The 14669-nt window shown below is 39.0% G+C and overlaps 1 protein-coding gene across 3 annotated transcripts in view; it reads right to left on the reverse strand.

The window, feature by feature from the left end:
* Positions 1-12724: 12724 nt before the first annotated feature.
* MASTL (microtubule associated serine/threonine kinase like) overlaps positions 12725-14669 on the reverse strand; it is a 35147-nt gene continuing 33202 nt past the window's right edge. For all 3 annotated transcript variants that reach the window (XM_047868276.1, XM_047868275.1, XM_047868274.1), the window contains one exon: positions 12725-13629. In XM_047868276.1, coding sequence (XP_047724232.1) covers positions 13472-13629 — 158 coding nt within the window. In that variant the 3' untranslated portion in view covers positions 12725-13471. The remainder of the gene's footprint in view (positions 13630-14669) is intronic.

A 14669-nucleotide genomic window follows, 5' to 3' on the forward strand; every position in this document is an offset into this window, starting at 1 on the left:
ATGACCCCACGATCAAGAGTCACATGCTCCTCCAACTGAGCCACCCCTTATTAATCCTCTTTTGAAATGGTACCACATCTTATAAACTAGAAAGTGATAAATGCTCTTTTCCTTTTAAAAAAGCAATTAAAAGAGAACTTTTAAATACATCCGTAATACAGGCAGTAGCCATTGTTTTCTTATTCTACCTACCATCCTTTCCTCCTCATAACAGCACTGCTCTCCTCTGTCCCTGCCCCCTTTGGAGAGCTCCTCCTCTTCCACTTTCCTCAAGTGATTCTGGGGAGGCTGCTGAATGGAACACCCAGCCGTGTAAGCCCTGCCCCTCCCCAAGCCACGGTAGTGGGCCTGTGGCTCTAACCTGGCCAGTGTATATACCATTCTGCTGACCACGGTGACAGTCTCAGGGATGGGCATATGACCATAAGTAGGGCAAGCGGTGTTATTCTCTGGATTTATTTCAGGAAACCAGGAGAGCATTTTGCTTTTTGCAGATTATTACATAGTTGGGGTCATGCAGTATGTAGTTTTTTCAGATTGGTTTCTTTCACTTAGCAAGATGCATTTGAGGTTCCTTCAGGTAATTTTGTAGCTTCATACCTAATTTCTTTTTATAATTTTTATTTTTATAGTTTTATAAATTTTACGTTTCTATAGAGCCTTATAAAACAGGTAGGGGGCCAGATTTGGCCCATAGGTTGTAGTTTGCTGACTTCTGATTTAAATAGCTTCTTTTTAGCAGTGGATCATATTTGATTGTATGGATGTACAATAGTTTGTTTATCTCACCACCTATTAACTGACACCTTGGTTGCTTCTGAATTTTAGTAGTTATGAATACAACTGATACGAACATCTGTGTGCAGGTTTTATGTGGTCATAACTCATTTGGGTAACTACCAAGGAGCATGATTACTGAATCACATGGTAAAGGTATATTTTGTTTTATTAGAAACTGCCAAAATGTCTTCCAGAGTGGCTGCACCATTTTGTATTCCCACCAGTAATGAATGAGAGTTCTTGTTTCACATCTTTGCCAGCATTTGATGGATGTGTGGTGGTTTGTCATTGTGTTTGCATTCTCTTTCTCTTCGAATTATAGCCTGTAAGATGAGTCCTCTAGAGATTCTGGGCCATCTCTCCTGAGATGTGGAGGAGGCTGACATAATAAAGCCAACATGTAGCCCTAAGAACTTAGACCCAAGTCAGAAACAGTGAATTCAAGTTAACTCTGAAAACACTACCTTACCCCCACATTTATACAGTTTGTTTACATGGATTTATAAATTTCCTTTTTCCTTAAGGTAGTTTAAGTTAGGTTTCTGACACTTGCAGCCAGAGTCCTGAGTAGCATAGGTACCTCTTGATTCTCAGGACTGATGGGGAGTGCAGAGTCTGGAGCCAGACAGTCTAGGACAGAATTGTGAGCAGTTATGGGAAAGTCACTAAAACTTGCGTTTCAGTTTCCTCATCTATAAAATTAGGATAATAATATCATAGGGTTAATAAATGTTAGTTTACATAGAACAGTGCTCAGGATACAGTAAGTACTTAGTAAATTGATAGCTATTGTGATGTCAATATCACTTTATTTCACCAACGGTCCTTTTACAGAAGTAGGACAAGAAGACATAAAATCCAAATCCCTTTCAAAGCTTTTGAAAGTGCTATAAAAAAGATACACACTGGGGGCATCTGGGTGGCTTGGTCAGTTAAACATTTGTTGATTTTGGCTCAGATCATACATGATCTCACGGTTCATGAGTCAGCCCTGTGTCAGGCTCTGTGCCCACAGTGCAGAGCCGGCTTGGGATTCTCTCTCTCCCTACCTCTTTCCCTCAAAAAAACCAAACCAAAACAAAAGAAAACAAAAAACACACACTGGAGTTGTCAGTGCAAAGGTACAGATTAAAAAAAAAAATTTTTTTTTTTAACGAGCTAATATCTTCCACTTATCCTCTGGATATTATCCCTTTCCTCAAAGATTTTCCCATATTGTTCTTTTCCAGAAGCAACTATTTAACATCACTTTGGGTTGGTTTTTTGGTACTTACCTCCAAGGTGTTTTTTTTTTTGTTTTGTTTTGTTTGTTTTTTTTAATTAAAAAAAGATTTTGAGGGTGGCTCAGTTGGTAAACTGTCTGACTTTGGCTCAGGTCATGATCTCACAGTTCATGGGTTAGAGCCCTGCATCAGGCTTTGGGCTGACGGCTCAGAACCTGAAGCCTGCTTCAGATTCTGTGTCTCCCTCTCTCTTTGCCCCTGCCCTGTTTGTGCTCTCTCTCGCTCAAAAATAAATAAAAACATTTAAAAATAAATTAACATTAAAAATAACATCAAAAAAATTTTAAAGGGGCACCTGGGTAGCTCAGTCGGTTAAGGGTCTTACTTTCGCTTAGGTCATGATCTCATGGTTTGTGAGTTCAAGCACTGCATCAGGTTCTGTGCTGACAGCTCAAAGCCTGGAGCCTGCTTCGGATTCTGTATCTCCCCTTGTCACTGCCCCTCCCCCACTCACGCACGTGTGCTTGTGCTCTCTCTCAAAAATAAGCATTAAAATTTCTTTTAATTAAAAAAACATTAAATTTTTTTTCTATTACCTCTTGATTTTACTTATTTATTTTTTCTTTTTCAATATAATTATTGTCAAGCTAGCTAACATACATTGTATAGACTGTGCTCTTGGTTTCAGGGGTAGATTCCCGTGATTCATCACTTACTACAACATCCAGTGCTCACCCCAACAAGTGCCCTCTTCAATGCCCATCACCCATTTTCCCCTCTTCCCCACCTCCCACATCAACCGTCAGTTTGTTCTCTGTATTTAAGTCTCTAATGGGTTTGCCTCCCTCTCTGTTTGAAACTAGTTTCACCCTTTTGTTCCCCCATGATCTTGTTAAATTTCTCAAGTTCCACATATGAGTGAAAACATATGTTAGATGTCTTTTTCTGACTAACTTATTTCACTTAGCATAACACCCTCCTGTTCCATCCACATTGTTGCAAATGGCAGGATTTCATTCTTTTTCATTGCCCAGTAGTATTCCATTATATATATAAACCACATCTTCTTCATCCATTCAGCAGTTGATGGACATTTGGGCTCTTTCCTTGATTTGGCTATTGTTGATAATGCTGCTATAAACATCAGGGTACATATTCCCCTATGAATCAGTACTCCTGTATCCTATGGATAAATTCTTAGCAGTACAATTGCTGGGTCATAGTGTAATTCTATTTTTAATTTTTTAAGGAACCTCCACACTGTTTCCACAGTGGCTGCACCAGTTTGTATTCCCACCAACAGTGCAAGAGGGTTCCTGTTTCTCCACATCCTCACCAACATCTGTCATTTTCTGAGTTGTTTATTTTAGCCACTCTGACCAGTGTGAGGTGGTATCTCGATGTGGTTTTGATTTGTAGTTCCCTGATGGTGAGCGATGTTGAGCATCTTTTCATGTGTCTGTTGGCCATTTAGATGTCTTCTTTGGAAAACTGTCTATTCATGTCTTCTGCCCATTTCTTCACTGGATTATTTGTTTTTTCGATGTTGAGTTCTTTATAGATTTTTTTTTAGATTTATACAGATTTATTTAGACTAAATTATGGACTTTGGAATTTAATCTGTTAAAATCTGATAGTTTAAAATTTTTTTTAATATTTATTTTTAATTTTATTTTTTAATTTTTAAAATTTACATCCAAATTACCATATAGTGAAACAATGATTTCAGAAGTAGATTCCTTAATTCCCCTTACCCATTTAGTCCATCCCCCCTCCCACAACCCCTTCCGTAACCCTCAGTTTGTTCTCCATATTTATGTCTCTTCTGTTTTGTCCCCCTCCCTGTTTTTATATTATTTTTGTTTCCCTTCCCTTATGTTCATGTTTTGTCTCTTAAAGTCCTCATATGAGTGAAGTCATATGATTTTTGTCTTTCCCTGACTAACTTCACTTAGCATAATACCCTCCAGTTCCATCCACGTAGTTGCAAATGGCAAGATTTCATTCTTTTTGATTGCCCAGTAATACTCCATTGTATATGTATACCACTTCTTCTTTATCCATTCATCCATCAATGGACATTTGGGCTTTTTCCATACTTTGGCTATTGTTGATAGTACTGCTATAGACATGGGGGTGCATGTTTACCTTCAAAACAGCACACCTGTATCCCATGGATAAATGCCTAGTAGTGCAATTGCTGGGTCGTAGGGTAGTTCTATTTTTAGTTTTTTGAGGAACCTCCATACTGTTTTCCAGAGTGGCTGCACCAGCTTGCACTGCCACCAGCAGTGCAAAAGAGATCCTCTTTCTCCACATCCTCGTTAACATCTGTTGTTGCCTGAGATGGTAATGTTAGCCATTCTGACAGGTGTAAGGTGGTATCTCATTGTGGTTTTGATTTGTATTTCCCTGATGATGAGTGATGTGGAGCATTTTTTCATGTGTTGGTTGGCCATCCTGATGTCTTCTTTGGAGAAGTGTCTATTCGTGTCTTTTGCCTATTTCTTCACTGGATTATTTGTTTTTTGGGTGTTGAGTTTGATAAGTTCTTTGTAGATTTTGGATACTAACCCTTTATCTGATATGTCATTTGCAAATATCTTCTCCCATTCTGTCAATTCCCTTTTAGTTTTGCTGATTGTTTCCTTCTCTGTGCAGAAGCTTTTTATTTTGATGAAGTCCCAGTAGTTCATTTTTGCTTCTGTTTCCCTTGCCTTCGGAGACGTGTTGAGTAAGAAGTTGATGCAGGCAAGATCAAGGAGGTTTTTGCCTGCTTTCTCCTCGAGGATTTTGATAGCTTCCTGTCTAACATTTATGTCTTTCATCTATGTTCAGTTTATTTTTGTGTATGGTGCAAGAAAGTGGTCCAGGTTCATTCTTCTGCATGTCGCTGTCCAGTTTTCCTGGCACAACTTGCTGAAGAGACTGTCTTTATTCCGCTGGATATTCTTTCCTGCTTTGTCAAAGACTAGTTGGCCATATGTTTGTGGGTCCATTTCTGGGTTCTCTATGCTGTTCCATTGATCTGAGTGTCTGTTCTTGTGCTAGTACCATACCGTCTTGATGATTACAGCTTTGTAGTGTAGCTTGAAGTGTGGAATTGTGATGCCTCCTGCTTTGGTTTTCTTTTTCAAGATTGCTTTGGCTATTTGAGGTCTTTACTGGTTCCATACAGATTTTAGGATTATTTGTTCTAGCTCTGTGAAGAATGCTGGTGTTACTTTGATAGGGATTGCATTGAATATGTAGATTGCTTTGGGTAGTATCAACATTTTAACAATATTTGTTCTTCCTATCCAGGAGCATGGAATCTTTTTACATCTTTTTGTGTCTTCTTCAATTTCTTTCTTAAGCTTTCTATAGTTTGCAGTGTATAGATTTTTCACCTCTTTGGTTAGATTTATTCCTAGGTATTTTATGTTTTTTTGTGCAACTGTAAGTGGGATCAATTCCTTGATTTCTCTATCGCTTCATTGTTGGTGTATAGGAGTGCAACCGATTTCTGTGCGTTGATTTTATATCCTGCCACTTTGCTGCATTCATGAATCAATTCTAGCAATTTTTTGGTGGAATCTTTTGGGTTTTCCATATAGAGTATCATGTCATCTGTGAAGAGTGAAAGTTTGACCTCCTCCTGGCCAATTTGAATGCCTTTTATTTCTTTGTGTTGTCTGATTGCAGAGGCTAAGACTTCCAATACTATGTTGAATAACAGTGGTGAGAGTGGACATCCCTGTCTTGTTCCTGACCTTAGGAGAAAAGCTCTCCGTTTTTCCCCATTGAGGATGATATTAGCGTTGGGTCGTTCATATATGGCTTTTATGATCTCGAGGTATGCTCCTTCTATCCCTACTTTCTTGAGGGTTTTTATCAAGAAAGGATGCTGTATTTTGTCAAATGCTTTCTCTGCATCTATTGAGAAGATCATATGGTTCTTGTCCTTTCTTTTATTGATGTGATGAATCACATTAGTTGTTTTGCAGATATTGAACCAGCCCTGTATCCCAGGTATAAATCCCACTTGATTGTGGTGAATAATTTTTTTAATGTATTGTTGGATCCGGTTGGCTAATATCTTGTTGAGGATTTTTGCATCCATGTTCATCTGGGAAGTTGGTCTATAGTTCTCCTTTTTAGTGGGGTCTCTGTCTGCTTTTGGAAACAAGGTAATGCTGGCTTCATAGAAAGAGTTTGGAAGTTTTCCTTCCATTTCTACTTTTTGGAACAGCTTCAAGAGAACAGGTGTTAACTCTTCATTAAATGTCTGGTAGAATTCCCCTGGAAAGCCATCTGGTCCTGGACTCCTGGTTTTTGGCAAATTTTTGATTACTAATTCTATTTCCTTACTGGTTATGGGTCTGTTCAAATTTTCTATTTCTTCCTGTCTCAGTTTTCGTAGTGTATATGTTTCTAGGAATTTGTCCATTTCTTCCAGATTACCCATTTTATTGGCATATAATTGCTCATAATATTCCCCTCCTCTTTCATTCTTGATTTTACTCATTTGGGTCCTTTCCTTTTTCGTTTTGATCAAGCTGGCTAGTGGTTTATCAATTTTGTTAATTCTTTCAAAGCACCAGCTTCTGGTTTCATTGATCTGTTCTACTGTATTTTTTGGTTTTGATAGCATTAATTTCTGCTCTAAAGTTTATTATTTCCTGTCTTCTGCTGGTTTTGGGTTTTATTTGCTGTTGTTTTTTCCAGCTCCTTAAGACGTAAGGTTAAGTTGTGTATCTGTGATCTTTCTTCCTTCTTTAGGAGGGCCTGGATTGCTATATACTTAACTCTTATGACCACCTTTGCTGCATCCCAGAGGATTTGGGTTGTGGTGTTCTCATTTTCATTGGCTTCCATATACTTTTTAATTTCTTCTTTAACTTCTTGGTTGGCCCATTCATTCTTTAGTAGGATGTTCTTCAGTCTCCAAGTATTTGTTACCTTTCCAATTTGTTTCTTGTGGTTGATTTCAAGTTTCATAGCGTTGTGGTCTGAAAGTATACAAGGTATGATCTCGATCTTTTTGTACTTACTTAGGGCTTATTTGTGTCCCAGTATATGGTCTATTCTGGAGAATGTTCCATGTGCACTGGAAAAGAATGTATATTCTGCTGCTTTAGGATGAAATGTTCCAAACATATCTGTTAAGTCCATCTTGTCCGGTGTGTCATTCAAAACCATTGTTTCCTTGTTGATTTTTTGATTAGATGATCTGTCCATTGTTGTGAGTGGGGTGTTGAAGTCTCCTACTATTATGGTATTACTATCAGTGAGTTACTTTATGTTTGTGATTAATTGATTTATATATTTGGGTGCTACCACATTTATACATAAATGTTTACAATTGTTAGGTGTTCTTGGTGGATAGACCCCTTGATTATGATATAATGCCCTTCTGCATCTCTTGATAGTCTTTATTTTAAAGTCTAGATTGTCTGATATAATTATGGCCACTCCAGCTTTCTTTTGTTGACCATTAGCATGATAGATGGTTCTCCATCCCCTTATTTTCAGTCTGAAGGTGTCTTTAGGTCTAAACTGGGTCTCTTGTAAACAGCATATAGATGGATCTTGTTTTCTTATCCATTCTGTTACCCTATGTCTTTTGATTGGGGCATTGAGTCCATTGACATTTAGAGTAAGTACTGAAAGATATGAATTTATTGCCATTATGATGCTTGTAGAGTTGGAGTTTCTGGTGGTGTTCTCTGGTCCTTTCTAATCTTTGTTGCTTTTGGTATTTATTTATTTTTATATATTTTTTTTCATCTTTTCTCCCCTCAGAAAGTCCCCCTTAAAATTTCTTGCAGGGCTGGGTTAGTGGTCACAAACTCCTTTAATTTTTGTTTGTCTGGGAAACTTTTTCTCTTTCCTTCTATTTTGAATGACAACCTTGCTGGATAAAGAATTCTTGGCTGCATATTTTTCTGGTTCAGCACACTGAATATATCCAGCCACTCCTTTCTGGCCTGCCAAGTTTCTGTGGATAGGTCTGATGCAAACCTGATCTGTCTTCCCTTGTAGGTTAAGGACTTTTTTCCCCTGGCTGTTTTCATGATTCTCTCCTTGCCTGAGTATTTTGTGAATTTGACTATGATATGCCTTGTTGAAGGTCGGTTTTTGTTGAATCTAATGGGGGTCCTCTGTGCTTCCTGGATTTTGATGTCAGTGTCTTTCCCCAGGTTAGGAAAGTTTTCCACTCTGATTTGCTCACATAACCCTTCTACCCTTATTTCTCTCTCTTCTGCTTCTGGGACCCCTATGATTCTGATGTTCCTTTTTAATGAGTCACTGATTTCTCTAATTCTTAAATCATGCTCTTTTGCCTTAATCTCCCTCTTTTTTTCTGCTTCATTATTCTCTAGAAGTTTGTCCTCTATATTGCTGATTCTCTGTTCTGCCTCGTCCGTCCTTGCCGCTGCTGCATCCATCTGTTATTGTAGCTCAGTTATAGCATTTTTAATTTCATTCTGGCTATTTTTTACTTCTTTTATCTCTGCAGAATGGGATTCTAATCTATTTTTGACTCCAGCTAGTATTCTTATTATCGTGATTCTAAATTCTGGTTCAGACATCTTGCTTGTATCTGTGTTGGTTAAATCCCTGGCTGTCATTTCTTCATGCTCTTTCTTTTGGGGTGAATTCCTTCGTTTTGTCATTTTGAAGGGAGAAAAGGAATTAATGAGGTAGAAAAATAAAAAAATTAAAATTAAAGAATATTAAAATTAAAAATTAAACACACACACACAGACACATACACATCAAATAGATGATGCTAGATCCTAGGTGTGTTTTGGTCTGGGTGTTGAAATTTGTTTGACAGATTAGAGAAAAAAAGGGGGGGGGGGAAGGAAATTGAGAATTTGAAAAAATGAATACACTGAAATAGACTAAAATGAGATGATGGGGGTAAAATAGAATTTGAAAAAATAAACACAAAAATAAAGAATATAGTAGAAAAAATTAAAGACAAATATTTTTAAACAAATTAAAAATAAATATTAATTTTTCCTTTTCTGTATTTAAGAAAAAGAAATGAAAAAGAAAAAATTAAAAAAAAAGAAAAGATGAAATCGTTTGAAAATATGAAAAGGTGAATACACTAGTAGACTAAAATAAATTGATGGAAGTAAAATAGAATTTGAAAAAATTTACCTAAAAGCAAAAAATATAGTAATAAAAATTAAATGAAAATATTTTTAATAGAAATTGAGAGTACAAGTGAAGTTTTTCTCTTTCTGCATTCAAGAAAAAGAAAATAAATGAAAAAGAGAAAAAAAAAGAAAGAAAAAAAGGAAATTGAAAATTTGAAAAGGTGAATACACTAAAGTAGACTAAAATAAAATGATGGAAGTAAAGTAGAATTCAAAAAAATTTACACAAAAGTAAAAGATATAGTAATAAAAATTAAAGGAAAATATTTTTAATAAAAATTGAAAATCAAAATGAATTTTGTCTCTGTATTTAGGAAAAAGAAAAGAATTGTAAAAGAGAAAAAAAAAAGAAAGAAAATTGAATAGATGAACCTAACAGATTGAAGAAGGACTGAAATTGCTTCGTTTTCCCCTAGAAGTCAGTCTATGTAGCGCTTTATAGTCCATAAATTAAGCTGGCAGTAAGACTTGTGTTGTTGAAGAGCAAAGTTGGCCCAGGTGGGCGGGGCTCAATGTAACAGATCTGCTCTCCACTAGATGGCACTGCTAGCCTACTGGGATGGATTGTTGTGGTGCTCGTAGGTGCTTATGTGCACGTGAGGGAGCAGTGAAAATGGTGCCACCCAGCCACCCAGTCTGTTCTCCCAGATCAGCAATCGTGCACTCATCCTCTGTCTTCAGCTCTCGTCCACTTCATGCTTTTTCACTCTCCCTGACCAGGCCCCAGGCAGTACCTCTCTCCCGAGTTTTGTCTCAGATGCGGCTGTTTTCCCTGGCCCCTTACTTCCGAAGGACTGCGGCTTTGACCCGTTCAGCCCCTCTGCGGGAGGGTCTCACTGAGCAATGGCCGAATGAGCAATGGCCGAATATCAGCTACACCCAGGAATGCACTCTGGACCCTGCTGCTGCCAGTGACCCGAGACTGCGGCCAGGTGCCAGCCCACCCCAGAAAAAGTTCATGAGACAATGTAGCAGCAGTGTTTCAGGGATTATGGAAAATCACAACACACATCTGGCACCAGGCTTCACCCTTAATGACCTTGCCCCAGCACCAGCGAATGTGGCCACCTTCCAGGATCTGTTGGGACCAGATGGCTTCAACAGTCTCTACCAAATGTCCTTCCAGCAGTGGAACCGCATTGCCCCATGTGGCCCGAGAACCTCCCGGACCCCACTCTGTTCCTGGGAATTCGCCCTTCCAGCCAGAGCACTGCCAGGTATTGAGCTGCAGAGTTGCAGCCTTTGCACTCCCCTTGTTTACATTCTTTTTAAAAAAATTTTTTTTAATGTTTATTTATTTCTGAGACAGAGACAGAGCATGAGTGGGGGAGGGGCAGAGAGAGAAGGAGACACAGAATCAGAAGCAGGTTCCAGGCTCTGAGTTGTCAGCACAGAGCCCGACGCGGGGCTCAAACTCACAAACCGTGAGATCATGACCTGAGCCGAAGTCAGTCACTCAACCGACTGAGCCACCCAGGCGCCCCCCTTATTTACATTCTCAATGGAATTTAAACCCTCTTTCTCCCTTTTTAGTCCCTGCAGCGGTTCCCTACCTTTCACGGCTTCTTGGTCCCCAAGTTCACCTCTCTGCGCCACCTACCTGTTGAATTTTGTGGTTCAGGTTGTGCAGATTGTTGTGTTAACCCTCCAGTTTTCTAGGTGGGTAGGATGGTTTAATGTTGGTCTGGCTGTATTTCATGGACACAAGACACACAAAAAACTTCCATGCTGTTCCGCCATCTTGGCTCCTTCCTGCTTTTGTTGATTTTGATGGGAGTTCTCTGCCTCCTAGACCTAGATGTATGTTTCCTTCTCCAGATTAGGGAATTTTTCAAATATTATTCTTTGAAATAAAATTTATGCCCCTTTTCTCTCTTCTGGGGTTCCTATAATACAAATATTATTATGTTTGATGGAGTCACTGAGTTCCCTAAGTGTATTCTCATTTTGTGTAATTCTCCTTTCTCTTTTTCATTCAGCTTCATTGCTTTGTTACTTTGTCTTCTAGGTCATTAATTCTTTCCTTTGCTTCTTCTAGCCTTCAGTTCATTGCATCGTGTGTTTTTAATCTCATTTATTGCACTCAGCATCTCTGATTTCTTTTTAACCTTTATCTCTGTGGTAAGGACCTCACTGATGTCTTTTATTCTTTTCTCAAGCCCAGTGAGTGTCCTTATGATTGTTGCTTTAAATTCTATCAGGCATTTTACTTTTGGCTATTTCATTTAGATCTCTGGCTGTGGCCTTATCTTGTTCTTTCATTTGGGATAAATTCCTATCTTCTCATTTTGTCTAAGTCTCTGCCTTGTGTGTGTGTGTGTGTGTGTGTGTGTGTGTTTGCGTCAGAAAAGCCACTTATGTCTCCTCATGACAGTCATAGCCTTATAAACAAGTCCTATATTGCCCAGGGCTGGTACTTCAGGGAGTGCCTTTAATGTGTTGTATGTACTCTGCTGTTGTGTTCTGGCTGCTCTATCCTTCAGGGAAGTCGTCTGCAGAGGCTCTCCTTGCCTGCTGTGGACAGTGTTTGGTACCTGGCCTGAATGTGGCAAGTTTTAACTAGGTGTGCTTTGTTCTGCTTGTGAAATGAGTCCTGTCACTACCTCCACTGGAAAAGAGGCCCTGCAAAACTCTCTTGTTGGGACATATGGTGTGGGCAGGTGTTTGTTCTCATCTTCTTGGGGAGAGGCCTGCTGCACTGAGACTGAGGCAAATGTGACTGAAAAGGGCAGCTCCACTGGGACACAGGGGGATGGTTCTTGGTGTGAGCAAGTTAGTAGTTAGTATAGGCACAGCGCTACTTCCCATAGGTGGCTCTGTCTTTATGCTGATGGTTGGGGGAGGGAAATGGCACCAGGTGGTACCTTTATCCCCAGAGAGGTGTCCCTGTGAATGCTGTCAGGGACACACTCTGAGAAAAGCGAGTAATCTCCTGTGTCCCAGGCACTCTTCAGATCGCTGTTTCCCTGCTGTCTGTCCCTGGGTTTTTTGCCTGCCTTCTTTCTAGGAGCAGAGTAGTGCCCTCTGGGTTCTATCCTAGCCAACCCCACTGACCTTTAAAACTTCAGGATGTAAGCTCCCCTAGTTGCAAGAATTCATGAAATTCAGCCCCTCTTGTTTCCCAAGCCAATGGCTATTGGGAAACCTTCTCCTTGTGTGTTCCCCTGTGTGCTCCTCTCTCTTGCCCTCTGTGACCATAGCTCCCTGCCCTCTGCAGCAACCAGGATACATTTTTCTCCTAAAGCATGTCACCGTACTTCCTACGTTCTTTGATGTAGCCTCTTCTCTCCCTTTAGTTGTGGAGTTTGTTCTGTCAGTCTTCAGGTCTATTTCTGGGGTATTCAGGATGATCCGATAGTTATCTAGTTGGGAGGAGGTGGGTGCAGGGTCCTCTGCCACCATCTTCTTTGACTACTCATCCATTTATTTACCACTGGGTAACAAACTATTATAGTGAAGCTGAATCTTGGTGTGTATATATACTTAACAGAAGGATGTTGACAGTATACTTTAAGTGTTATATTTATTAAGCAAAAATAAATTATTATTTATTTTTAGGGATCAGGTTGTTTCACATAACATTGTATGTTTTATTTATACAAATTATTTTAAGTTGCAAACCATCACATTTTTCATTAAAATTGAACAAGCTGTTAAAATTGCTATAGCATATCACACCTAAGCCCTCCAGTACAATTTTAAGCAAATATGTATTGTTGAGAAAGTACCAGAAGCAGTCGAGGCAGCAAGACTATATTCCTAGTAAGGTAAACAAAACCTCTTCCCTTTTCATTCCTCATTCCCTAAAGGAGTTACACCACCAAGTGAAGGAATTTCTCAGCTACGGGTTTGAGGCCACAATTGCAACCTTAAATGATTGCTCTTGAGATTGCAGTTTTTGCAGGCAATCATGTCCAGCTAAATTACATTACAATAAAATTGTTATTTTAACACCAAACTGGATGATAGACTGAAATCTACATGTGAGAGAAAAGCTAGGCTTGAGGCTTGCTCCTCTCTTAAAGGAGTAGTGTTATTCTAGTTTTATTGACACATTAGTTTTCATAAAGTGCAGACACAAAATAAATAAGGTGAAAAAGGTCTTGAAGCTCTATATACAACTATGAGATTAAGTAAGTTACTGGTTATGTTCTCGATAGCCTTTTAACTCTGTGGAAGCTGTAATATACATTAAAAGCTCATTGATCCAAGTAACATAATGATTCTTTTTCCCCTTAGATCAGTCTACTATGAAGGAATATATAATTATGCTAGCTTATTCTATAAAACAAGATTAAAGACAAAATTTATGTGCTATAGGCTAAATCCAGATACAGTCAGGTGCTGAGCATTATTCCTGGCTTCAAAATAGGATGTATCTGTTTCACCATCTGGTTGGGGTATGAAAGGCATAGTTTGATGCTGCAGATTTTCCCAGTCCACATCACTGAAGAGAGGATGACATTTTAGCTCTTAGGGAAAATATAAAACAAAACATAGTATTATGACACCATTGCCTAAGTAAGTACTGTTTTACAGGAATCAAGAGAAGGTCTCACAGGTATCTTGCCCTTGTTTTGCTTCTCATATATGTGTTTAATTTCTGTGCAACTACATACTTCACAGTGGCACATACTGTGTTACTTTGTATAACACCTGACATATGACAGGTGCTTGGCTTGTATTTGTCAAATAAGCGAATGAAAGATTTGCCTTAAAAGAAGCCTATCATTCTCAAGCCTCCATCTTCTCACATAATCCCTGCCTTGATGAGATAAGAGCTTGGCCTACTTCCTGTTCTGGGATACAGTTTCCACACCACTGATCTTCAGGATTAATGCCCACTTCTCATTCCAAGACAATGCTGCCGGTTTCTATCTCTGCAGTCCTTAGCACCATCTTTTGTCCTATGTAACTTTGCTAAGAACCCCATCCTCCACTACCTTACTTTCTTCCATATGCTCCATCCTTATCCTTCATGGTAATTTTAACACATACATTGATGACACTTGTGAAACATTCTCTTCATGCTTCTTTGACTTTGATTTCATCGACTTGTATCTCCATTGTACGCTTCTTTAGCAGTATGGGCACATCCGGAATCTCTACTGCTTCACTTACAAGATCTCAACTTTGTTCCTCTTTTGAACTACATTTCCAGTACCTGTCTTCTTTGCTAATTCCTTTTACCTACTAAAATGAAATTATGGTCTTTTGATCACACTTGTGATATTTAGTTGCTAGACACAACCTTCCCTCTCCTCAACCCTTCACTTTGTAAGACAACAATAAAGATGTTGGCAAAAAATTAAGTGACCGGGCACCCAAGTGGCTCAGTCAGTTAAGTGTCCAACTTTAGCTCAGGTCATGATCTCACAGTTTGTGGGTTCAAGCCCTGCATCAGGTTCTGTGCCAACAGCTCAGAGCCTGGAGCCTGCTTTGGATTCTGTGTCTCCCTGTCTTCCTGCCCCTCCCCAGCTTGTGCTCTCTCTCTCAAAAATGAATGAACATT

This window comes from Prionailurus viverrinus, chromosome B4 (assembly GCF_022837055.1).
Source record: "Prionailurus viverrinus isolate Anna chromosome B4, UM_Priviv_1.0, whole genome shotgun sequence".
Lineage (NCBI taxonomy): Eukaryota > Metazoa > Chordata > Mammalia > Carnivora > Felidae > Prionailurus > Prionailurus viverrinus.